At 45.3% G+C, this 27497-nt stretch overlaps 1 protein-coding gene across 2 annotated transcripts in view; it reads left to right on the forward strand.

Annotated features, from left to right (window-relative positions):
- CNGB1 (cyclic nucleotide gated channel subunit beta 1) overlaps positions 1-27497 on the forward strand; it is a 91205-nt gene that overhangs the window by 42646 nt on the left and 21062 nt on the right. For both annotated transcript variants that reach the window (XM_073307380.1, XM_073307381.1), the window contains 6 exons: positions 11027-11134; positions 16850-17007; positions 17906-18076; positions 18723-18931; positions 19560-19610; positions 20291-20377. In XM_073307380.1, coding sequence (XP_073163481.1) covers positions 11027-11134; positions 16850-17007; positions 17906-18076; positions 18723-18931; positions 19560-19610; positions 20291-20377 — 784 coding nt within the window. The remainder of the gene's footprint in view (positions 1-11026; positions 11135-16849; positions 17008-17905; positions 18077-18722; positions 18932-19559; positions 19611-20290; positions 20378-27497) is intronic.

Below are 27497 nucleotides of genomic sequence, written 5' to 3' on the forward strand. Positions count from 1 at the left end.
CCGGAAGTTTTTTCCCTTAGCAGTACCCGTACGGGGGGAGCACCGCTGCGACCCCTGGAGCGGCACCTCTATATCGCGCGATGAGGGGAGCTGCGCACTCCCCCACCCTCAGTTCTTTCTTGCCGCCAGTGAAGGTAGTCAGAACTTCTGCTCCAGCTCCGCTGCAGCCTTTCCCAGTGTTCTTAGTAGTACCTCTCGTTAGTGTTAGAGTGGGCTTGGGGTATGCCCCGTGCCCCTGGCTTCAAGTCGTGCGGCTCCTGTCTCCATTCCATGCCAAGGAGTGAGCTGCATGCTGAGTGTCTTCGCGGCTTGGGTGAAACTCACGTGAGTGAGCGCTGCAAGATCTGCAGGTCATTCAAGCCGCGGACTAAGAAGGAGAGGGACATCAGGCTTCACTCTCTCCTTATGGAATCGGCGCTGGCCCCAACTCCGGCACGCCGAATGGATTCGGCACCTGGCACGGCGTCTTCCGTGCGCAGTGAAGTCCCCTCCTCCAGCCGGCACCGCTCCCCCTCCAAGAAGCAGGGGAAGAGCTGTGCCTCGCAGCGGCGCCGAGGGAAGGGAAGGGGAGAGGCTGGTCCCGCGTTGGGCAGCCCTTGATCCCCCCCGGGCCCGAAGCCTCCGACTCGTGATGAGCGGAGCAGCCCGGCACTGTCTGCGCGTGCGTCTCTGGCAGTCAGGATGCCATCGACGCCAGAGGCTCTCCAGGCCACGTGAGACATTTTGAGTTTGCCGGTCCCCGGGGCGCCGCCGATGACGGGACCTCGGTCCCGTGGCCAGCCGCCGCTGGGTGCTCACCAGACCTCCCCAGCGCGGCGCAGCTCCCACTCCGAGGACCACTCCTTGCCTCGTTCGACGCGTAGTGGTCGGTCACCTCACAGCGCGCACCTGCTCTCGACGCCAGTCAGGCCAACCAGTTCGCCGCCCAGGAGGGAGTCTCAAGGGAATCTCCATGCCGCGTAGCAGCAGACGCAGGCACCTTGAGAGGTGGCCGTAGACTTTTCTCCTCGCATCGCAGCTACTGCAGCCGGTCCTGACACCGTCGACGTTGATGGTCCCGTTCGAGTTCCTGATCTGCCAGACGTCGCACATGGGACTCTCCTCGCGATTCACCAGATGTCCGCCTGCACGGGATGAAGGATTCCCGTACCACCCTGCAAACCTTGGGACTCTACATGCCTCCGGCTAAGGACAAGGCCAAGCTGCAAACATCGGCCCAACCTGCGCGGAGCAGATACGAGCCACCGTATAAGAGGCCGAGAGACCAGCAGCGTTGGTCTCAGCGTCAGTCCTGCTCTGCCCCACAGCCCGGGCCCTTCAAGGGCGAGAAGCAGGGAAAGAGGCTGTTTTGACTACGCCGGGGGGTACCAGGGCGGTTGCCGGGGGGACCCCCCCACATTAATAAAGCTGGTGTTCTGCTTTCCGCATGACGTGGCCCCGTATAACATCGGACCAATGTGTCCTCAACACCATCTCCAGGGGCTACACGTTGCAGTTCGCCTCAGCCCCCGCCCAACCACCCCACCTTGCCGATGGGCTCGGGGGACCCGGAACATGCCCACCTCATAGGGCGGGAGGTGGAACGGCTAATGCACCTTGGTGCGGTGGAAAGAGTACCGGTAGAATTCCAGGGAAAGGGTTTTTACTCCAGGTATTTCCTGATCCCCAAGGCAAAAGGGGGTCTCAGGCCCATCCTGGCCCTACGGGGTCTCAACCGCTTCCTGGTCCGTTCCAAGTTCCTCATGGTGTCCCTGGCCTCTGTTATCCCCTCCCAGGACCCGGGAGACTGGTACGCGGCCCTGGACCTTCAGGACACGTACTTTCACATTCACATTTTCGAGGGGCACAAGCGCTTCCTCCGCTTCCTAGTGGGGTTAGACCACTACCAGTTTACAGTCCTTCCTTTTGGCCTCTCCACAGTGCCCAAGGTTTTCACAAAGTGCATGGCGGTGGTTGCGGCCTACCTCAGACAGCAAAGGGTACAAATCTTCCCATACCTGGACGATTGGCTTCTCAAGGGCAACTCTCGGGCCCAGGTAAGGGCCCATGTGGAGCTGCTCAGGTCCACATGCACGGCTCTCAGCCTAGTGGTAAACGAGACCAAATCAACGTTAGTTCCGGTACAGTGCATAGAGTTCATCGGGGCGCTGCTGGACTCCTCCAGGGCCTCAGCATCTCTCCCGCTGAGTGGGTTTGAGGCCCTACGAGACCTCATTGCCTCGGTCACGGGGTTCCCGGTGACAAGGGCGAGAGTGTGCCTTTGGATCCTGGGACACATGGCGGCATGCACGTATGTAGTCCGCCATGCCAGGCTACGTATGAGGCCCCTCCAGCTCTGGTTAGCCTCCCAGTTCTATCAGGCCTGGGACGGGCTAGACAAGGTTCTCACGGTCCCGTCCCCAATACTTACCTCCCTGCAATGGTGGTCTTACCCAAACAATATGCTGCAAGGGGTTCACTTTCAGGAGGTGACCCTGTCATTAGACCTGGTGTTTGATGCATCAGTCTTGGGCTGGGGAGCTCACACAGGGAGCATGCAAACTGAAGGGAGGCGGTCAGCCTTGGAATTGTCCCTCCACATAAATGTCAAGGAACTCAGAGCGATTCGTTTGGCATGCGTAGCTTTCAGCATGCACCTTCGCAGCAAGGTGGTCAGGGTTCTTATGGACAACACCGTGGCAATATACTACAACAACAGACAAGGCAGGACTCATTCCTCGGCCCTCTGTCTGGAAGCCCTGTGCTTATGGGAGTTCTGTATAGCCCACGATATCTCCCTGTGAGCTTTTCACCTGCCCGATGTCCGCAATGTGAGAGCCAATTGCCTCAGCAAGATTTTCTCCCCCCAGTACGAGTGGTCGCTGCACTCGGAGGTTGCTCACCTGCTCTTCCCATCGGTGCAAGGCCACTTGGTCTTTTCCCACTCTATGACCTCTCGCTTTCTGAGAGGCCTAGACTGTTCATTCCCATATGCTAGATCCCCCGAACGGCAATGGGACCTAAACCTGGTGTTGTCAGGTTTCACAGGGCCCCCCTTTGAAGCCCTGGCCATGTATTCCTGGTTTTACCTCTCATGGAAAGTAGCATTCCTTGTAGCAATCACATCAGCCTTGACCTCGGAACTCCCATATACGGTCTTCCACAGGGATATAGTCCAGCTTCGCCCACATCTCGCATTCCTCCCGAAGGTGGTCTCTGCCTTCCATATGGAGCAGGACATTTTTCTTCCAGTGCTCTGTCCTAAGCCCCATTCCTCCAATGAGGAACGCCGCCTTCATGTGCTCGATGTGCGTAGGGTGCTGGCCTTTTATCTAGATCGGACTAAGCCCTTCCGGAAATCCTCACAACTGTTCGTTGCCTCCACCGAGCATATGAAGGGGCAACCCATTTCCACCCAGTGCCTTTCTCGGTGGATCACCTTGTGCATACGCACATGCTACGATCTGGCAGGGGTTTCCCCGCCACCAATCGTCAGGGAGACTCTACGAGGGCTCAGGCCTCGTCGATGGCCTATGTAGCCCATGTCCCTATCCAAGACACATGTAGTGCTGCCAGTTGGTCCTCAGTCCACATGTTTACGTCGCGTTATGCGATCGTCTCCCAAACTAGAGATGACGCTGGGTTGGGCAAGGTGGTGCTGAGTCCTGGGAACTCATAAACTCCTACCCACCTCCAACAGATATAGCTTGGAGTCACCTACTGTGGAATACACCGGAGCAACACATCTCGAAGAATGCCAGTTACGGAACAGGTAACTGTCCTTTTCATCATAATTATTTATGGAAGTGACAAGAATGTCTTTCTTCTTGATAAGTGGTCTTGGATCAAACCGTATAGATTGGTTACTAGTCCCTGGCTACTTTATAACTATTTGATGGCTTTCCTTTAAATCAAGTGGTGTAACTTCCACACTGATCAATAGCCTGTTTTTCCATGAACTTCGTCCATTTGTCTCATTTCTTTGTCATCTGATGACTAAGAGGGACATCATTTTGATACAGTGACACTTGTCATACATGGTTTAGATCTATAATATCATGCTGAATGATTCACAATTTGTTAAATAAGTGTCTCAGATACAGATTTTCCATGAGTCACACCATTCCTTTTATTTGTGACCACAATGAGTTGTGTACTGTCATAGAAAACTAAAATTCTCTGTAAACCAGTGGAAGTTTTGAACTTGAAACGAGTGTCAGTTGTTTGGTGTGATTTTGTCATGAATGTCAAAGTTCACAAATACTTTTCTAGCATAGACCCTGCAGTTGACTGCTGCTGCTATTAAACATTCATATCCGTTGCATATTGATCATTTTTTGATGAAGATGAATGCATCCTGGCCAGTGGCTAATGGGCTATAAAAGTAGAACTGGTTGAAAAACAAACAAACAATCATGAAAATGTTCCCAAATCTCCCCACTCGTTTTCACCAACAGATCCTTCAAGTGTTTAGTACCTTCCAAAAGAGGATTTCAAAGCACTTTGCAGATATTAATGAATCAAACTCCATAACAACCCTATGAGATATGGTAATATTGTTCTCCGTATTACATGTGAGGGGAAACTGAGGCACGTCAAAGTTAAATGACTTGTTCAAGGTCCCAAAGAAAGGATGTGGCATAACTGGGAACAGAATTGGATTCTAAAGAGTTCCTATACTTTGGTGAAGAGACCAGTGTAAATATCTAGATGTACAGATAGATAGGCAGAACCTAGACCCGGGGTCTGATCTTGATACATTTTTCTTTTCCTTGCTTCCTTGCCATTGTCAATGTTCCCAATTGGCTGATGCACTAAAACACAGTCCATTAATGCACTGAGCAAGCACAATGCAAATTTTATTTTGTCTGAGAGTGATTAAAAAAAATCAGTGAAATTTGTCCTTCATGGAGTATTTGAGCTGTTTGAGTAATCATAAGCCTTATTCTTTGATGCTCCCTCTCTCTGCTTGAGCCTGTCTCATAACCAGCTCACGCAGCTTCTTAAAGGCAATCATCTCACTGATCTTTGGCACAGTTTAATAAAAATACTTTTGAGGTGAAGTGTGAACAATCTTCTAACTCTCTCTAAAAACCCAAAATGCTTCTCATGAAGCTGTAAAATAGCACATAGATAAAGCTGTATTCATTCTTTCTCTGTCACAGAATCCTGCATAAGTCCCAGTGGCAGGTTTTATATTTATTTATGTTAGGGCTGTCAAGCGATTAAAAAAATCAATCGTGATTAATCACGCTGTTAAACAACAATAGAATACCATTTATTTTAAATATTGTTAGATGTTTACTACATTTTCAAATATATTGATTTCAGTTACAACACAGAATACAGAGTGGACCGTGCTCACTTTATATTTATTTGTGATTACAAATATTTGCACTGTAAAAAACAAAAAAATTATTTTTCAATTCACCTCATTCAAGTACTGTAGTGCAATTTCTTGATCATGAACATTGAACTTACAAATGTAGAATTATGTACAAAAAATAACTGCATTCAAAAATAAAACAATGTAAAACTTTAGAGCCTACAAGTCCACTCAGTCCTATGTCTTGGTCAGCCAATCACTCAGACAAACCAGGTTGGTTACAATTTGCAGGAGTTAATGCTGCCTGCTTCTGTTTACAATGTCACCTGATAGTGAGAAAAGACGTTTGCATGGCACTCTTGGTAGTGGGCATCACAAGATATTTATATGCTAGAAGCAGTAAAAATGCATATGTCCCTTCAGGCTTCAACCACCATTCCAGAGGACATGCGTCCATGCCGATGACGGGTTCTGCTTGATAACAATCCAAAGCAGAGCGGACTGACACATGTTTCATTTTCATCATCTGAGTTAGATGCCACCAGCAGAAGGTCAATTTTCTTTTTTGGTGGTTCGGGTTCTATAGTTTCCGCATCTGAGTGTTGCTCTTTTAAGATTTCTAAAAGCACGCTCCACACCTCATCCCTCTCAGATTTTGGAAGGCACTTCAGATTCTTAAACCCTGAGTCGAGTGCTGTAGCTATTTTTAGAAATCTCACATTGGTGCCTTCTTTGTGTTTTGTCAAATCTGCTGTGAAAGTGTTCTTAAAACAAACAACATGTGCTGGGTCATCATCCCAGACTGCTAGGACACAAAATACGTAGCAGAATGCGGGTAAAACAGAGCATGAGACGTACAATTCTCCCTCCAAGGAGTACAGTCACAAATTTAATTGAAGCATTATTTTTTTAATGAGCATCATCAGCATGGAAGCATGTCCTCTGGAATGGTGGCCAAAGCATGAAGGGGCATGCAAATGTTTAGCATATCTGGCATGTAAATACCTTGCAACGCCAGCTACAAAAGTGCCATGCGAATGCCTGCTCTCACTTTTAGGTAACATTGAAAATAAGAAGTAGTCTCCTGTCAGTGTAAACAACCTTGTTTGTTTTAGTGATTGGCAGAATAAGAAATAGGATTGAGTGGACTTGTAGACTCTAAATTTTACAGTTTTGTTTTTGAATGCAGTTATGTAACCAAAAAAAAATCTGCATTTGTAAGTTACACTTTCACGATTAAGAGATTGCACGACAGTACTTGTATGAGGTGAATTGAAAAATAGTGTTTCTTTTGTTTATCATTTTTACAGTGCAAATATTTGTAATAAAAAATAATAATATAAAGTGAGTACTGTGCACTTTGTATTCTGTGTTGTAATTGAAATCAATATAGAAAAACATCCAAAATATTTAATAAATTTCAATTGGCATTCTATTGTTATGAGTGTGATTAATTGCAATTAATTTTTAAAATTGCGATTAATTTTTTTGAGTTAATCACGTGAGTTAACTGCGATTAATTGACAGCCCTAATTTTTATACTTAATAGAGGAAGATGGTCTCGTGGTTAAGGCACTGGATAGGGACTCAGTAGAAGTGGGTTCAGTTTCCAGCTGCCATAGATATAAGCAAATCATTAAATCATTCCGTGCCTCAGTTTCCCATCCATGAAATAGTACTTCCTTTGTCTTTCTTGTCTATTTCGCTTGTAAGCTGTTTAGGGCAGGGACTCTCCCCCATTCCATTTATAGCATTCGGTGCCTAGTACAACAGAGCAGTATGATCTTGGTTAGAGCTTTCGTTGCTACAGTAATATAAATGATATATTTGTAAGGTACCGATCATAAGCATCCAAGCATAGTGCAATAAAACACACAATAGGGAAGCTAACCTTAAAAAAAAATCATTTTCCAGTATACAGTCAATATGAGCCAAAGGATCTGCCACAAGGACAAACTTGATAGCTTTTAGGCATACCAGACTAGAACTAGGCGATCTTTGGCCACTCACCCTGACACTTGCACTAGATCATGTTCTGCTAATTATTTTGTCTTTTCAAAATTCAGAGAATTATCTCTGACCCTGCTGACATTCTGGTTCATGCTTTTGCTCTATTGCCACTGAAGCATTGCATTGATTTCTTTATTGGTTTCCCTGGCTGGTCAGGTTTTCCAAGACAGTCTTTTCAGAACGCTGCAAAATGCATGACTCCTCCCTTTCCCCTGCCCAAGACTTCACATTTCGCATGTGGTGTCTTTATTTAGGCAAAAAGAAAAGGAGTACTTGTGGCACCTTAGAGACTAACCAATTTATTTGAGCATAAGCTGAAGTGAGCTGTAGCGAATACAGACTAACACGGCTGCTACTCTGAAACCTGTCTTTATTTAGGCAATTCCTTTTGCTATCTGTGAACTTGAAGATGCAATTTAAATTTTTATTGCTTGTATTCAAAATCCTTCATACTTCAGTTCCTTCAAATTTGTGCCTTGTGGTCTGTGCGTATCTTCTTGCCTGTGCATCACACTCTGTGTTTTAAAAGCTTCTTTTCCTTTAGTTATTTTAAGATTCATGGCTGCAAAGCTCTGCTGGGTTTGAGTTCAACAGCACTGTGAAAGCTACTTTATAAGTCAATCAGTAACAATATTCTACATTTATTTAGATTGCTCAAATAGGTACTAATAAGTATATTTAGTGGAAAAGTGTGCAGAATTTCGTATATATGGAACAGACTTTGGAATTTGTGCCTGAGGTTGCATTGTTGATTATTTATTTAATCTCTTTCGTGCTTAACTTTTACTTCATGGAAACACACTCCTATTAAATAGCTATGCCATCTTAGCCACAGAGGACCTGTTCCAAGGCCCATTTAAATCAGTGGATTTTAATGGGCTTTGAATCTAGTCTTTCTAGCCCAGGTTTGACCTTCGCTATAGAGCCATAATGCATATTGACTTCGATTGAAGGTGCAGCCATCGTGTATTTAAGGGCAAAATCAGCTCACAGAGTCTTGCAGAGAAGGGCAACAAAAATCATTAGTGATATGGGCCAATGCAGCTGCGGGGGGGGGGGGGGGGGGCAGGGGAAGAGGGGGTATGAAGCGGTCTATAAAATCATGAATAGTGTGGAGGTAGCGAATAAGGAAGTGTTATTTACCCTTTCACGTAACACAAGAACTAGGGGTCACCTTATGAAATTAACAGGCAGCAGATTTAAAACAAACAAAAGGAAGAACTTCTTTACACAGTGCACAGCCAACATATGGGACTCTTTGCTATGGGATACTATGGTTAAGCACTGGAATAAATTGCCTAGAGAGGTTGTGGAATCGCCATCATTGGAGATTTTTAAGAGCAGGTTAGACAAACACCGGTCAGGGATGGTTTAGATAATACTTAGTCCTGCCATGAGTGCAGGGGACTGGACTAGAGGATTCTCGAGGTCCCTTCCAGTCCTATGATTCTATGTTGTGAAGGCCAAAAGTATAACTGGGTTCAAAAAAGAATTAGATAAGTTCATGGAGGATAGGTCCATCGATGGCTATTAGCCAGGATGGAACTCCATGCTCCGGGTCTCCTTAAACCTGCAACTGCCAGACGCTGGGACTGGATGACACAGAATGGATCACTTGAAATTGCTCTGTTCTGTTCATTCTCTCTGAAGCATCTGGCACTGGCCACTGCCAGAGACAGGAAAGTGGGCTAGGTGGACCATTGGTAGTCTGACCCAGTATGCCATTTGTATATTCTAATGGGAGTATCACACAGAGATTCAGTACTTTCTCAGGCAATTAAGAAACTGAGGCCAGTTAAAAATATTAACTTCCTCAACCCACTTACACACACATGCATATCTTCAAGGTATTTAGTCGTGATACCCCAGGTTCCCACAGAACCCCTCCCCCACCAGTGTTTAAAATCAGCTAAACTTTAAACTCCTTTCTTTCTTTTTTTTTTTTTAGTGTTAAGTATTTTATTTTAAAATAAGGGAACTATATATTTTGAGTGTCCCCTGTACAAGTTAGTTACATTCAGTCGGCGTTTTCATGCAGCTTTTAGACGTTAAAACAAGTGTTTCAAAGTTTAAAACAAACAGTAACTACCAGTTTGTGCATAACCTGCTAGCTTACTTAACAGTTAATGTTCCAGCTCTCTCCTTGACTTGACATTGGTAGGTTGTAACATCTGCCAGGAAAGTAGGTGAGTTGCAGCCACAGCAGACTATCAAAGCCTTTTCTCTGAGTCCCCAGACATTCAGCATTTCTAGAGGACAGATATCTCTTTCTTATCTCCGCAAGGGCATTTGTGTTAATTTGAAAATAAATTTAGAGGCATTCTCCCCAAACTTCACGTGACACAAAAAGACAGATTGCATATTCTGGTGGATGTGAAGGTTGATTTTAAAGTGTGTCAGGTAAGAGTCTTTAAGGAAATGAAAAGAGGGGGTTGTACTTTTTCAACAAAGCAGGATGCTTGCTTTTCCTTAAAGAATGACTGTTACTTTCAAAAAGACATTTGACCAACTCTGCAGACCAGTGTACTGTTTTATAATATTTGCATTCTTGTAAACATGTGGGCTTGAATAATAAAGGACATACGCAATTAGTGAAAATATGTTGGAGTTTCTATGGGTGCAAATTTGTCTTTTGCTAAGCCCCATGTTAATTCATTTTTTGACTGCAAGGCATCCTTATACAATGAGGAGGCCAGCGATGACTCACATGAGTTGTTTTGGTACCAAGTCACTGGAATGTCTTGTATCTAAAATTTAAGTCCAGTACAGTGCAGTGAGGTTTCAGATCTCTATTCGGTGAATTAGCTTTGTTAAGAACCATCAGCTGCATAAAACCCATGCAAAACACAGAGTATTGTTTGTTTCACCTCTAAGTCTGTTGAAATCAGCTGAGGGCAGCATTTGGTCCTTCATTATTTATTATTTATATTAAATAGTGCCCCATTAGCAATCTGGGCCCCAAAGTGCTCAGAGCATTCTGTCACTGAGATACAAGAGACAAGAACAGATTTAAAAATTATTATGGAAGCTAACGTTAAAATGATCTAATACACAGGTTAAGGAAAGAGTGTCTATACATCTAGGTATAATACTTAAATTATCCAAAAGTACAAAGTTTGTTGTAAAAGTCATACAATAAATATAGTACAGAATCTGCAATATCCCCAATTTAGGTTAATAAATGTAATGATACAGTTTAGATATTAGCATCCAAATATTCAGATACAGCACTCATAAAAGGATATACTAAGAGTAGCTTGTGGAAAGCAAATATAGCAATAAGTGTAGATTGTCCCTCAGTAATTGAGAATTTAGGATTGGTTGTCCCTCAGTAAATACAATCCCCCAGAGAAGTATTTCAGTTACTTTCCCGACTTTGCTTCTCAATGGCACTCCAGCTCACCCCTCCTGGTGTTGCCGATGTTCGGTGATGTGTTCTAAATAGATGTCCCTTGACCACCTGATGGCGTCCTATACCACGAGTTGCCGAGTTACAGCCAACAATACTAAAGCTCTCTCTGCAGTTCTGTTATTTTCCGTTGTAAATTACTCTGATTCAGTTAACTTTTTTTAAGCCTCTCGTGGAGGCTTGTGAGTGTGTGTGTGTTTTGTGTGTGTGAGAGACAGAAAGAGAGAAAGAGGAGGAGGGGCAAAGAACATTTTCTTTCTGATTGTTTTTGTTCATGATGCCATTTACTCATTTTTCTTTAGGAGGAAGCTACGCTCCCAGGAGGACAGTATAGAGGATTTAATTGTGCCATCCCCAGCTACGTCTCTAGTCAGAGCCTCACCTGGCCGGTCCAACCTACAGAGAAAAGAGTGAGTTGGGTATAATTCTAGAATGAGAGGCCCAGATTCATGAATCAGTGTAGTTATTAGGATTTCATATTTTGGTGCCAGAGTAGCAGCCGTGTTAGTCTGTATTCGCAAAAAGAAAAGGAGGACTTGTGGCACCTTTGGTGCATAGATACAAAGGTGACTGGCACCTTAGAAATACCTAAGATACAACAGAGAAATGGATAGGTGGATAAATGGATGGATATCTAGCACTGATGTAAGATGTTTCAGCACAGTGGGTTAGGAAATATGCTGTTACCAAAGTTGAAACTGTTCCTGTTATTCTTCATGCACCGCGATGAAAAATGTTCTCCGTGATTTTGCTGGCCTAGAACTTTTGCATCAAAAACCATAGACTGTATAAGTAGTGAAAGGATAATCTAATTTTGAATCACAGAGTTGAGAACTCATTTAAAAGCTGCATTTAATATCTATTCTATTTTATAATACAGGTTCATATTTAAGGAAGATTTTTTTAAAAAAATATACCATTGCCAAGTGCTGCCAGATCTGTAGACATCACTGAAAGATTTGGCTTAGCTTGCAGAGAAGATAGCTGCTTTTTTAATGTGAACAGTGTTATAGAAATGCAGTGCTGCCGACTTGTATTAGTTGTTCAGAAACATCCTCTTTCTCCTTTCTGGAATGAGAGGGCATTTTACATCATGTGTACTCAGTCTTGGACTTCTTAACACTATTCCACTAATGCAACAGTCTTGAGAGGAACCTCACCCATTGAGTGCTTGTCTTTATTAAAAAAATTGGATCATGCGAGACCATGGCCTTGAGGAGTCGCTTGAACTAACACAATGTTAACCATGATTTAGCAATCCATGTAGTCAGAAATTCATGCATCCGATGAAGTGAGCTTATGCTCAAACACATTTGTTAGTCTCTAAGGTGCCACAAGTCCTCCTTTTCTTTTTGCGAATAGAGACTAACACGGCTGCTACTCTGAAACCAGAAATTGTTGTGTCAGCTGATCATGAATAAACCCTATTAGAACCCTAGCTTTAACAACACCCAGTTGACATGCAGCTAAACATGACTTGTCTCTGTCTACACTGAAGTTAAACATGACTTTGCAATCATATTAGTTAACACAACCTAACTTTAACCTGACCTAATTTTTTAGTCAAGACAAGCTGTGAGAGACTGAAAGGGGAATTCACAGCCTACATGTCCACAGGCTTCCCCCTACATGTCCACAGGCTTCCCCTACAGCTCCATCCAGTGGTTCTCAACCAAAGCCCTCTCCTGATATGACAGAGCATGGCGAGTGATGGCAGAAAGTAGCATGTGTTCTTAGTAATTACCTAGTCTTTTCTAGCACTGTCTTCCCTTTCAAGCAAACATACTATATGGGCTTGTGACACTGTAAGCACCTGGGTTTGAGTGGTAGCCATGTTAGTCTGTATCAGCAAAAACAATGAGGAGTCCTAGTGGGACCTTAGAGACAAACAAATTTATTGGGGCACAAGATTTTGTGGGCTAAAACCCACTTCATCAGATGCATGGAGTGGAAAATATAGCAGGCAGGATAATACAGTGATAAATAATAAATAACCCTGTCAAAGAAGGAAATTAGGTTGTTTTGGGATGATTTGTTCTTGACAAATTTTAAACATGATTTAAATCAGCAAGCAGCAAACCTTGATTTAAATATCAGATTTTAATATGTTTTGCATTTGTACTTTTTAGTTATGTTCCTCAAGAAAGGTGGATTCTAATTGGTTGGTAACAATAAAAGAAGTTGATTGGCAACTAAATAAAGCCTTTTCACTAAATTTGGTGCTTCTTTTTGCAAACCAGGAGAATACACTATTTCCATATACATTTATTTAAGCAGTGAGATAGCTGAACTTACATTTATTCAGGGTCTGATTTTTTACATTTTATATTATGTTAGAAAATGGTGAATAATGCATTTCTTATTTACTAGATGATTCATTTTTTATTTGTGATTTGTGTGAAGCTCTATTTGGATGGGAATTTGAATGCAATTAAAAATGCAAAAAACCGAGCATGTTAAAGGTGTTTTTAATTAGTTAAATAAAACTACCTTAACAGTGCTGCATACATAAGAAAAAAGTTGATCAAAACATGTTTTGCATTTAAAACTAATTTAGTAAACAAAGGAAGTATTATCAGTAGTTAGTGAATTGAACTGATTGTGTCCTTTAAGATTTTAGAAATAGTGGATCTCATCCTCTCACACCTAGTTTTTATTCATAGATTAGAAGAGGAAAACAAGCTTTCCTGGTTTTTTCTACTTCCTATTGGTTTTTAACTTTGAATGAACTATCATTGAATTGGACTAGTTAAATAAACGTAAATGAAGAAAATATTCTCTCTCCCCTGCAGAAGAGGCTACTGCTGTCAAAAGATGGTTTAGCACTTCAACAAACCCGGGCTTGAGGTGCTTAGCCAGTGACTTCCATCAGTTCAGTGGTTTGATGTTCTTTAAAACTTTGGCAGTAAACATATACTGCGCAATTAAAAAAATGTTTTCAATGATTTCAATAGATTAGAGTAAGTTAAGGGCTAACATAGGTTGTCATAATTTCAAAATTAAGTGTAAGTAGGTTTATTTTTTTAAAAAACCTCTATTTTATTAAAATAAAATCTAATTTAAATTAAAAAATCTGATTTTTTAAAAAGAATCATCAACTTTTACCTGTCTTGGGAATAATGGGCTCGGCAGTGGTACTGCAAAAAAAGATCCAGGGGTTATAATGGGTCACACATTGAATATGAGCCAACAATGTGGTTCAGTTGCAAGAAAGGTGAGCAGCGGGCATGTTGTATGTCAGAGACAAGAGGTAATTGTTCGGCTGTGCTTTACGCTGGTAAGGCCTCAGCTGGAGTACCGTGGTCAATTTTGTGCCTGTGCCACATTTTAAGAAAGATGTAGACAAACTGGAGAGAGTTCAGAGAAGAGCAACAAAAATGTTATACGATTTAGAAAATGTGATCTATCACAGAATCATAGAATCATAGACTATCAGTGTTGGAAGGGACCTCAGGAGGTCATCTAGCCCATGCCCTGCTCAAAGCAGGACCAATCTCCAACTAAATCATCCCAGTCAGGGCTTTGTCAAGCCTGACCTTAAAAACTTCTAAGGAAGGAGATTCCACCACCTCCCTAGGTAACGCATTCCAGTGTTTCACCACCCTCCTAGTGAAAATTTTTTTCCTAATATCCAACCTAAACCTCCCCCACTGCAACTTGAGACCATTACTCCTCGTTCTGTCATCTGCTACCACTGAAAACAGTCTAGATCCATCCTCTTTGAAACCCTCTTTCAGGTAGTTGAAAGCAGCTATCAAATCCCCCCTCATTCTTCTCTTCCGCAGACTAAACAATCCCAGTTCCCTCAGCCTCTCCTCATAAGTCATGTGTTCCAGTCTCCTAATCATTTTTGTTGCCCTCCGCTGGACTCTTTCCAATTTTTCCACATCCTTCTTGCAGTGTGGGGCCCAAAACTGGACACAGTACTCCAGATGAGGCCTCACCAATGTCCAATAGAGGGGAACGATCTGCTGACAATGCCCCTCCTTATACAGCCCAAAATGCCATTGGCCTTCTTGGCAACAAGGGCACACTGTTGACTCATATCCAGCTTCTCATCCACTGTAACCCCTAGGTCCTTTTCTGCAGAACTGCTGCGTAGCCATTCGGTCCCTAGTCTGTAGCGGTGCTTGGGATTCTTCCGTCCTAAGTGCAGGACTCTGCACTTGTCCTTGTTGAACCTCATCAGATTTCTTTTGGCCCAATCCTCTAATTTCTCTAGGGCCCTCTGTATCCTATCCCTACCCTCCAGCGTATCTACCTCTCCTCCCAGTTTAGTGTCATCTGCAAACTTGCTGAGGATGCAATCCACGCCATCCTCCAGATCATTAATGAAGTTATTGAACAAAACCAGCCCCAGGACCGACCCTTGGGTCACTCCGCTTGATACCGGCTGCCAACTAGACATGGAGCCATTGATCACTACCCGTTGAGCCCAACAATCTAGCCAGCTTTCTGTCCACCTTATAGTCCATTCATCCAGCCCACACTTCTTTAACTTGCTGGCAAGAATACTGTGGGAGACCATGTCAAAAGCTTTGCTAAAGTCAAGGAATAACACGTCCACTGCTTTCCCCTCATCCACAGAGCCAGTTATCTCATCATAGAAGGCAATTAGATTAGTCAGGCATGACTTGCTCTTGGTGAATCCATGCTGACTGTTCCTGATCACTTTCCTCTCCTCTAAGTGCTTCAGAATTGATTCCTTGAGGACCTGCCCCATGATTTTTCCAGGAACTGAGGTGAGGCTGACTGGCCTGTGGTTCCCAGGATCCTCCTTCTTCCCTTTTTTAAAGATGGGCACTACATTAGCCTTTTTCCAGTCGTCCGGGACTTCCCCCGATCGCCATGAGTTTTCAAAGATAATGGCCAATGGCTCTGCAATCACATCCGCCAACTCCTTTAGCATTCTCGGATGTCCAGCTTTTCTAAATAATCCCGAACCACTTCTTTCTCCACAGAGGGCTGGTCACCTTCTCCCCATGCTGTGCTGCCCAATGCAGCAGTCTGGGAGCTGACCTTGTTCGTGAAGACAGAGGCAAAAAAAAAACATTGAGTACATTAGCTTTTTCCACTTCCTCTGTCACTAGGTTGCTTCCCTCATTCAGTAAGGGGCCCACACTTTCCTTGACTTTCTTCTTGTTGCTAACACACCTGAAGAAACCCTTCTTGTTACTCTTAATATCTCTTGCTAGCTACAACTCCAGGTGTGATTTGGCTTTCCTGATTTCACTCCTGCATGCCCAAGCAATATTTTTATACTCTTCCCTTGTCATTTGTCCAATCTTCCACTTCTTGTAAGCTTCTTTTTTGTGTTTAAGATCAGCTAGGATTTCACTGTGAAGCCAAGCTGGTCGCCTGCCATACTTACTATTCTTTCAACACATTGGGATGGTTTGTCCTTGTAACTTCAATAAGGATTCTTTAAAATACAGCCAGCTCTCCTGGACTCCTTTCCCCCTCATGTTATTCTCTCGGGGATCCTGCCCATCAGTTCCCTGAGGGAGTCAAAGTCTGCTTTTCTGAAGTCCAGGGTCCGTATTCTATGAGGAAAGAGTAAAATGTGGGCATGTTTAGTCTTGAGAAAAGAAGACTGAGGGGGGACCCGATAAGTCTTCAAATACCTTAAGGGCTGTTACAAAGAGGATGGTGATCAATTGTTCTCCATGTCCATGGAAGGTAGTTACAAGAGGTAACCAGCTTAATCTGCAGCAAGGGAGATTTAGTTTAGGTCTTAGGAAAAACTTTCCAACTGTTACTCTAGTTAAGTAATGGAATGGGTTACCACTACTTAGGTTGTGGAATCCCCATCAGTGGAGGATTTTAAGAAGAGGTTAGACAAATAACTGTCACAGATGGTCTAAAGGTACACTTGATCCTGCCTCAGCATGGGGAGACAATGACCTCTCGAGGTCCCTTCCAGCTCTACATTTCTATGATTCTCTGACTGTAATCCATGAGATTGGATTTACTTTAGTGGTCACACGTGACCGTGTACAGTTATGCAATAGCAACACTGACAGGGTTGAATCCTAACTAAGGATCCTACAGGTGAAGAAAAGGGCTTTGAACTGACACTCTTCTTTTATTTTACATTAGTAAATTCTCTAATGGTTTTTCTGCAGCTTGCCAAAGCGAGTAGGTTCAGCAACAAGCCAGAACAGTTCAACAATCAATGACCGGCTGCAGGAGCTGGTGAGGCTCTTTAAAGACAGGACTGAGAAAGTGAAAGAGAAACTGATTGACCCAGATACTACCTCTGATGATGAGACCCCGGTGGCATGTGAGTTACAGCTGGGTTTGGGACCTCTCAGTAGACAGGGAATGCTGAGCAAAAGGCAAAAGTTACTGAGCTGGAGAAACTGGCTTGGTAAAGCCCAAGTAATAAAAATGATGATTTGGTTTTGTAGCCTGGAAATTTAATAATTTACCTGTCTTCCAAGAATAGATAAAGGGTACGTACAAGGAGACGGAATTGTTGTGTAGAAGTGTGTGGACATGATGGTTCAATGAGTACGAATAGCCCTCTTAGAGCGGTGTTCAAGTCTATTGAAAGATCCTCAGTGAAATGATTGGTAACTTCAGTATCGTTCCATAGGCAAAAAAAATGCACATTGCAAACAAACAAAACACACTGCTCCAGATGACATGGCATAATTAGCAATCATTACCCAACAAAAAGGGAGGGACGATGGTCTTCTGTTTAAGGCAAAGGGCTGGAATTAAGGAGAGCTGGGTTCTGTTCCTTACTCTGCTACAGACTTGTGTGACCTTGAGCAATTCAGGTTAATCTCTGTTCCTCGGGTGTTTCATCTGTAAAATGGAGTAATAATACTTCCATACTGCAACAGAGTATTGTGAGGATGAATATACCAATAGTTTGACAGTGCTTTGAAATGTACAGCTGTATAAGTGCAGAGTATTATATTATAATTATGAAAGACCCAGGAGTGAGCTGGCATGAAGGCTGAGCTGTTTCTTAGTCTTTGAGAGAGGCTGGTCTGTGAAGAGAATGTAAAAGTCATGAACATTAACAAAGCTCTTAGCTAGGAATGCAGACTGGCCTTTCAGGAAGAGGCTATGTTAATAAGAGAAAAGTTTAATGACCAGGGACAAACATGAGAACTTCAGCCCGTCAGAGAAGTTTGGGCTGCTTTCAGTAATTCTATGAATGTTCATAGCCCCTTCCAGGAAAACCTCTCCAGAACCACTACCACCACCAGAACGAAAAGAGGCAGAAGCTGAAGTGGAGGAACATTACTGTGAGATGCTGTGCTGCAAATTCAGATGCCGCCCCTGTTTGAGCCATGTGAGAAAGTACCGGTTCCCGAGCAGCATAGACCCTCTCACCAGTAAGTAATTGAAAAATCTGATTGGTTGAGATAATGCTGCTGCTCCATTTATGAGAAAGGGAAGATAAAAGTAGAGATAGAATGGAAAGAAAGGAGGAGAGGTGGAGAAAGAAATGGGAGAGTTGGGAGAGTGGTAAGGACACCAAGGAAGGAAGAAAGGAATGATTTAGACCCTGTCTATGATTGAATTTTTTTCATTTGGAAGAGCAGAAGGAAGTGATAAATGCTTTTAGGTATCATAGCTAGCCTCAGTTTTTGCCCCACAGCTGGCAAGGGCAGCAATGCACCAGTGGTTTTTGGCCACTTTGTCTGACAGACTTTGTCAGACTGCTCTGAAAATCTCCTGAAAACCCAGTTCCTTCCCTGCCAGCTACTCACTCTTCTTAACCACCTGGCTCATTTCTAAGAGTCAGCTCTCTCCAAAAGCCAGCAGCTATTTCAGTGTAGTTGCAAAAGAAAAAAAAAAGTGGATAATCTGAAAGCAGAGCAAAGGCAGCCTGAAATAAAGTGCTTGGAATTTAGTAAGTTTTGTTCCCTTTAATTTTTAGTGCCTAATTCATTCACCTTACAGTCACCCCTGTGGACAATATGTGGCTATTCCCTGTCAGCTGCTCACTAATTTTGACCTGTGCTTCCCTCTGTTTAGATTTGATGTATGTGCTGTGGCTGTTCTTTGTTGTTCTGGCCTGGAATTGGAACTGCTGGCTGATTCCAGTACGCTGGGCCTTTCCATACCAGATGCCTGAAAACCTCCATTGGTGGCTACTTGTAGACTATCTCTGCGACCTCATCTACTTTCTGGACATCACTGTCTTTCAGGTCCGCCTGCAGTTTGTCCAAGGAGGAGACATAATCGTAAGTAGCAGCTAGTAGCAGTTCCCTCACAAGGCAAAATTTCAAACGGGACTTTGGCTTGCTTTGGGTACCTCCTGTTGTAATTCTTGAAGTCCATAGAAAGGTTTTTTGGCAAAAATTGGGAGATAAGAACATATAGCAAAAAGGCAGCTCTCCCACCTCTTCCCTTATTTACTTCGTTGGCCCTGAGTGAATTTTTTTACTCACAGAGTACATCATGAAATGTTCACTGTGCAGAGGAGAAGCTATGGAAAGAGGCTTTGGGATCTACAATTTACTCAGTGTCCTAAGGAGAATGTGCAGCTAAGTGAGGCTGTTCCTCAACAACCCCGCCCTCCTTTTATCAAGCCACATCTCCCTGTTTTCCTTATACAGAAGAACCACCATGTTCACTGTGGCGAGGTCATGGCAATATCTATAGTGTGGTGGGGAGATGATGTCATTTCCCATCCCAATCCCTTCCCCACATAATTAGGACTCTTCTGCGCCCCTCTTCTATATAATAGGAAGGAAGTATCTGGTGATATCGTGTAGGTACCTCCTCTCTGCCTTTTCAGTCAGGTGCAGGTCAGTAAACCTCACCGCCAACCAGTGATGATGTTTCCCTCTGTTTCCTGTTCTCCTCTAGACTGATAAAAAGGCCATGCGACAGAACTACCTGAAATCCCGACGCTTCAAGGTCTGACACACTGTGTTTGATTTTTACACATATTTATTATTATTTAAAGGACACATTACAATCATATTTTGAAATCCATATCCTCATGTTATTAGTCACACCTCTGCATATTAGGACCAGAATAATTTTTAAAATCTGTGTGATAGTTATCTTGACAGATGTAGGCCAGGTTTAGGATGGCCCTGTCTGGGTATGAAAGGAATGGAAAGGAGGCTAGGAGCCTTTCCTCGTACCCTGGGTGTGTGTCTGGACAAGGGCTAGCCATATATAACTGGAGATCGCTCTTTGATATGTCAGTGCCAAAGGCAGCAGTAGCCTCCTCAGAGAGGGCTAGGAAGTGGAGAGCTAGTTGGAGGTGGGCAAGACAGCAGGCTGCACACATTTAAGGGTGGTGGAGATCCTGTTGCAATGTTGGCTTTGCCAGCGCCCCGGTTGTTATGTGTACAAATTTATGGAAGTTTGTGGCTAATTTGTGCAGAACATGAGTTTTATTTCCATTGACTTACCCTGCTGCACCCCTGGATCCCCGTATTGATTTCAATGGAAGTTGCTTCCTAGTAAATGAAGCCAGAGTTGGGTCCCGAACACCCTTTCCTGAGTACTGATAGAAGCAAGAGAGCCCCATGATGATTTCAATTCACCACTGTGTTTTCTGTTGTGATCTCACATGTGAGTTTTAGATGGACGTGTTCTGCCTTCTTCCCCTGGATTTCTTTTACTTCAAAGTTGGCGTAAATTCTCTCTTGCGGTTGCCTCGCTGTTTTAAGGTAAGTCAGGAGGTTACAAAAACAAGGGGGGAGGGGACTGCATTTTTAGTTAATGTGGCAGAATCTTGTACTGTTTTTGATGCACTCTTGCTGTCTGCAGAAGTAGATTAATTGTAGATGACAGTATAATTGCATGGGGGCAGGGAGGGGAAGAGGTTTGTCCTTTTGAAGGAATTACTAAAAGTTGCCATACATTTTAGTTGTCATTAGGAGCATCATAATTTCTTTTATTTGGGGGAGGACATACTAAGGGTCTGATCCTGTGTCTATTGAAGATAATGGAAGTTTTGCCATTGATTCCAATGACAAGAGGAGTGAGTTCCATATCATATGATTATAAATTTTCCACATTGCTGTAATGGGATCTGAGGTAAGCAGGGAACAACTCTCCTGTGAGAGATTTTGAAGCAATTAAGGTTTTAAAGGAAAGAACAATAATGTTTCAAAAATTTGAGGACATATGAAAGCTAATTTCAGCTAGAAGATTAGACAGCTCAGTGGGCTATGAAGTCACTAGTTCAAATCTAAGCCACGTTAGTAGCAAGTGAAAGTCATTACCACCTATTTTGTGGCATATGTGAAATGAGTCACTAGTCTCAGGGTATGTCTACACTACGGAATTAGGTCGAATTTATAGAAGTCGGTTTTTTAGAAATCGGTTTTATATATTCCAGTGTGTGTGTCCCCACAGAAAATGCTCTAAGTGCATTAAGTGCAGTAACTTGGCGGAGCGCTTCCACAGTACCGAGGTTAGAGTCGACTTCCGGAGTGTTGCACTGTGGGTAGCTGTCCCACAGTTCCCACAGTCTCTGCTGCCCATTGGAATTCTGGGTTGAGATCCCAATGCCTGATGGGGCTAAAACATTGTCTCAGGTGGTTCTGGGTACATATTGTCAGGCCCCCATTCTCTCCCTCCCTCCGTGAAAGCAAGGGCAGACAATCGTTTCGCGCCTTTTTTCCTGAGTTACCTGTGCAGACACCATACCACGGCAAGCATGGAGCCTGCTCAGGTAACCGTCACCGTATGTCTCCTGGGTGCTGGCAGACGCGGTACTACATTGCTACACAGTAGCAGCAACCCATTGCCTTCTGGCAGCAGACGGTGCAATAGGACTGGTAGCCGTCATCATCATGTCCGAGGTGCTCCTGGCCACATCGGCCAGGAGCGCCTGGGCAGACATGGGTGCAGGGACTAAATTTGGAGTGACTTGACCAGGTCATTCTCTTTAGTCCTGCCATCAGTCCTATTGAACCATCTTATGGTGAGCAGGCAGGCGATACGGATTGCTAGCGGTCCTATTGCATCATCTTCTGCCGGGCAGCCATGAGATGTGGATAGCTAGCAGTCGTATTGTACCATCTTCTGCCAGGCAGGCAAGAGGTGAGGATGGCTAGCAGTTGTATTGCACTATTTTCTGCCGAGCAGCCATGAGATGTGGATGGCATGCAGTCCTTCTGCACCGTCTGCTGCCAGCCAAAGATGTAAAAGATAGATGGAGTGGATCAAAACAAGAAATAGACCAGATTTGTTTTGTACTCATTTGCTTCCCCGCCCCACCCGTCCAGGGGACTCATTCCTCTAGGTCACACTGCAGTCACTCACAGAGAAGGTGCAGCGAGGTAAATCTAGCCATGTATCAATCAGAGGCCAGACTAACCTCCTTGTTCCAATAAGAACAATAACTTAGGTGCACCATTTCTTATTGGAACCCTCCGTGAAGTCCTGCCTGAAATACTCCTTGATGTAAAGCCACCCCCTTTGTTGATTTTAGCTCCCTGAAGCCAACCCTGTAAGCCATGTCGTCAGTCGCCCCTCCCTCCGTCAGACCAACGGCAGACAATCGTTCAGCGCCTTTTTTCTGTGCGGACGCCATACCAAGGCAAGCATGGAGGCCGCTCAGCTCACTTTGGCAATTAGGAGCACATTAAACACCACACGCATTATCCAGCAGTATATGCAGCACCAGAACCTGGCAGAGCAATACCGGGCAAGGAGGCAACGTCAGCGTGGTCACGTGAGTGATAGGACATGGACACAGATTTCTCTGAAAGCATGGGCCCTGCCAATGCATGCATCATGGTGCTGATGGGGCAGGTTCATGCTGTGGAATGCCGATTCTGGGCTCGGGAAACAAGCACAGACTGGTGGGACTGCATAGTGTTGCAGGTCTGGGACGATTGCCAGTGGCTGCGAAACTTTCGCATGCGTAAGGGTGAACTTTCATGGAACTTTGTGACTTGCTTTCCTCTTCCCTGAAGCGCATGAATACCAAGATGAGAGCAGCCCTCACAGTTGAGAAGCGAGTGGCGATAGCCTTGTGGAAGCTTGCAACGCCAGACAGCTACCGGTCAGTTGGGAATCAATTTGGAGTGGGCAAATCTACTGTTGGGGCTGCTGTGATGCAAGTAGCCCACGCAATCAAAGATCTGCTGATATCAAGGGTAGTGACCCTGGGAAATGTGCAGGTCATAGTGGATGGCTTTGCTGCAATGGGATTCCCTAACTGTGGTGGGGCCATAGACGGAACCCATATTCCTATCTTGGCACTGGAGCACCAAGCCGGCGAGTACATAAACCACAAGGGGTACTTTTCAATAGTGCTGCAAGCTCTGGTGGATCACAAGGGACGTTTCACCAACATCAACGTGGGATGGCCGGGAAAGGTGCATGACGCTCGCATCTTCAGGAACTCTGGTCTGTTTCAAAAGCTGCAGGAAGGGACTTTCTTCCCAGACCAGAAAATAACTGTTGGGGATGTTGAAATGCCTATATGTATTCTTGGGGACCCAGCCTACCCCTTAATGCCATGGCTCATGAAGCCGTACACAGGCAGCCTGGACAGTAGTCAGGAGCTGTTCAACTACAGGCTGAGCAAGTGCAGAATGGTGGTAGAATGTGCATTTGGACGTTTAAAGGCGCGCTGGCGCAGTTTACTGACTCGCTTAGACCTCAGCGAAACCAATATTCCCACTGTTATTACTGCTCGCTGTGTGCTCCACAATATCTGTGAGAGTAAGGGGGAGACGTTTATGGCGGGGTGGGAGGTTGAGGCAAATTGCCTGGCTGCTGGTTACGCGCAGCCGGACACCAGGGTGGTTAGAAGAGCACAGGAGGGCGCAGTACGCATCAGAGAAGCTTTGAAAACCAGTTTCATGACTGGCCAGGCTACGGTGTGAAAGTTCTCTTTGTTTCTCCTTGATGAAACCCCCCCGCCCCTTGGTTCACTCTACTTCCCTTCAAGCTAACCACCCTCCCCTCCTCCCTTTAATCATTGCTTGCAGAGGCAATAAAGTCATTGTTGCTTCACATTCATGCATTCTTTATTCATTCATCACACAAATAGAGGGACGACTACCAAGGTAGCCCAGGAAGGGTGGTGGAGGAGGGAAGGAAAATGCCACACAGCACTTTAAAAGTTTACAACTTTAAAATTTATTGAATGCCAGTCTTCTTTTTTTGGGGCAATCGTCTGTGGCGGAGTGGCTGGTTGGCTGGTGGCCCCCCCCACCGCGTTCTTGGGCGTCTGAGTGAGGAGGATATGGAACTTGGGGAGGAGGGCGGTTGGTTACACAGGGGCTGTAGCGGCAGTCTGTGCTCCAGCTGCCTTTGCTGCAGCTCAACCATACACTGGAGCATACTGTTTGGTCCTCCAGCAGCCTCAGCATTGAATCCTGCCTCCTCTCATCACGCTGCCACCACATTTGAGCTTCAGCCCTGTCTTCAGCCCACCACTTACTCTCTTCAGCCCGCCACCTCTCCTCCCGGTCATTTTGTGCTTTCCTGCACTCTGACATTATTTGCCTCCACGCATTCGTCTGTGCTCTGTCAGTGTGGGAGGACTGCATGAACTCAGAGAACATTTAATCATGAGTGCGTTTTTTTTTCTTTCTAATCTTCACTAGCCTCTGGGAAGGAGAAGATCCTGTGATCATTGAAACACATGCAGCTGGAGGAGAAAAAAAAAGGGACAGCGGTATTTAAAAAGACACATTTTATAAAACAGTGGCTACAGTCTTTCAGGGTAAACCTTGCTGTTAACATTACATACATAGCACATGTGCTTTCGTTACAAGGTCGCATTTTGCCTCCCCCCACCGTGTGGCTACCCCCTCAACCCTCCCCCTCCCCGTGGCTAACAGTGGGGAACATTTCTGTTCAGCCGCAGGCAAACAGCTCAGCCGGAACGGGGTCCTCTGAATGTCCCCTGAAGAAAAGCACCCTATTTCAACCAGGAGACCATGAATGATATCTCACTCTCCTGAGGATAACACAGAGAGATAAAGAACGGATGTTGTTTGAACGCCAGCAAACATGCACTGCAATGCTTTGTTGTACAATGATTCCCGAGTATGTGTTACTGGCCTGGAGTGGTAAAGTGTCCTACCATGAAGGACGCAATAAGGCTGCCCTCCCCAGAAACCTTTTGCAAAGGCTTTGGGAGTACATCCAGGAGAGCCTCAAATGCCAGGGCAAATTAATCCTTTCAGATGCTTGCTTTTAAACCATGTATAGTATTTTAAAAGGTACACTCACCGGAGGTCCCTTCTCCACCTGCCGGGTCCAGGAGGCAGCCTTGGGTGGGTTCGGGGGGTACTGGCTCCAGGTCCAGGGTGAGAAACAGTTCCTGGCTGTCGGGAAAACCGGTTTCTCAGCTTGCTTGCTGTGAGCTATCTACAACCTCATCATCATCATCATTATCTTCTTCGTCCCCAAAACCTGCTTCTGTGTTGCCTCCATCTCCACTGAAGGAGTCAAACAACACGGCTGGGGTAGTGGTGGCTGAACCCCCTAAAATGGCATCATCATAGAAGCAGCAAGTTTGGGGCTCTGACTCGGAGCGGCCGTTCACCCCTCTGGTTTTCTGGTAGGCTTGCCTCAGCTCCTTAAGTTTCACGCGGCACTGCTTCGGATCCCTGTTATGGCCTCTGTCCTTCATGCCCTGGGAGATTTTGACAAAGGTTTTGGCATTTCGAAAACTGGAACGGAATTCTGATAGCACGGATTCCTCTCCCCATACAGCGATCAGATCCTGTACCTCCCGTTCAGTCCCTGCTGGAGCTCTTTTGCGATTCTGGGACTCCATCATGGTCATCTCTGCTGATGAGTTCTGCATGGTCACCTGCAGCTTACCACGCTGCCCAAACAGGAAATGAGATTCAAAAGTTCGCAGTTCTTTTCCTGTCTACCTGGCCAGTGCATCTGAGTTGAGAGTGCTGTCCAGAGCGGTCACAATGGAGCACTCTGGGATAGCTCCTGGAGGCCAATACCGTCGAATTGTGTCCACAGTACCCCAAATTCGACCCAGCAAGGCCGATTTAAGCACTAATCCACTTGTCAGGGGTGGAGTATGGAAATCGATTTTAAGAGCCCTTTAAGTCGAAATAAAGGGCTTCATCGTGTGGACGGGTGCAGGTTTACATCGATTTAATGCTGCTAAATTCGACCTAAAGTACTAGTGTAGACCAGGACTTAGGATGGTCCCTAATGGACTGGGCTTTAGGAGAAAGGCCAAGATTTGAAAGGTTCATGGAAGATTTGAGTCTCCAGGGCTGTCAATCCAGCGCCTTACCCCAACCCTAAAACCCACTTAAAATTGTAAAATACTGAATAAAATTAAAAAGATCAGTGATAATTAAAAGAAGCATCGGAATCTCTCATCTCCCACCTTCTGTAGTTTTTGATACAGAACTACTGTAGAAGTACAATTGAAAGGGAAATGAGATTTTTTGGAGGGTGCCTGGAGGTGAAACATAGTTCTTCTCAGTTAAAGAAGTGGTTCTCAACTAGGGGTAAGCGTACCCCTGGGGATACACAGAGGTCTTCCAGGAGGTACATCAACTCATCTAGACGCTTGCCTAGTTTTACAACAGGCTACAATAAAAGCACTAGTGAAGTCAGTACAAACTAAAATTTCATACAGACAGTGAATTGTCTATACTGCTCTCTATACGACACACTGAAATGTAAGTACAATAGCGATATTCCAATTGATTTATTTTATAATTATATGGTAAAAATAAGAAACTTTGCAATTCTTCAGTATTCGTGGGGCTGTGACACTTTTGTATTATTATATTTTGTAAGCAAGTAGTTTTTAAGTGAGGTGAAACTTGGGGGTAGGCAAGACAGATCAGACTGCTGTAGTGGGGTGGTCACCTGCTCCGGCCTTAAAGGGCTTAAAACAGCCCAGGAGAGGGCTGTGGCTGGGAGCCAGCAGTTCCCGGGGTGATTGGGGGAAGCAGGCTCAGCTGCAGCCACGCACCAGTCAGGGCTCAGCTGGCCCATATAAGAGGCCTGTGGGCTAGGCACAGACTCTCTCTCTGCCTTTAGAGGGAGAAGGGCCTGGCTGCTGGGGTGAGTACCAGAGGAGCTGGGAGGCTCCAGATTGGAAAAGCCCCAGACTGCAGGCCTAGTGGAAGGCCAAAAAGGGTACTGAGGCTGCAGGGGGCAGCCCATGGGTAGGCGGAGGCAGCAGGTCCAAACCCCCCTTGCCTGTGAGTGGCTTATACACAGTGGTGAGCTGGAGCCAGTTTGCTAGAGCCGGTTGTTACATTCAGAAGCCGTTTTAGAGCCGGTTGTTACATTCAGAAGCCCTTTTAGAGCCGGTTGTTCCGCGGGGGAGAACCGGTTCTAAAAGGGCTTCTAAATTTTACCGGCCAAAAGTGGCACCTTAAGCACCACTCCACCGGTGCTCCAGCCCTGGAGCACCCAAGGGGAAAATTTGGTGGGTGCAGAGCACGCACCGGCAGCTCCCCGGCCCCAGCTCATCCCACCTCCGCTCCGCCTCCTCCCCTGAACACGCCGCCCCACTCTACTTCTCTGCCCCCCACCCCAGGCTTCCCACGAACCAGCTGTTTGCGCTGGAAGCTGGGGCAGGCTGAGAAGCAAGCGGTGGCTTCCCGCTCAGGCCCGCGGAGGGGAGGTCGGGCAGGGGGGCCACCCGCGCCGCAGTAGGTAACTGGGGGGGGGGGCGGCAGGGAGCTTCTCTGCCACCCTCGCCCTAAGTGGGAGGCTGCCGTCTGCTTCTCAGTCCTCCCCGGCTTCCTGCCGAACAGCTGATTCGCAGGAAGCCGGAAGGGGGGCGCAGAGAAGCAGAGCGAGGCGGTGGGTTCAGGGGAG

This window comes from Lepidochelys kempii, chromosome 12 (genome assembly GCF_965140265.1).
Source record: "Lepidochelys kempii isolate rLepKem1 chromosome 12, rLepKem1.hap2, whole genome shotgun sequence".
Lineage (NCBI taxonomy): Eukaryota > Metazoa > Chordata > Testudines > Cheloniidae > Lepidochelys > Lepidochelys kempii.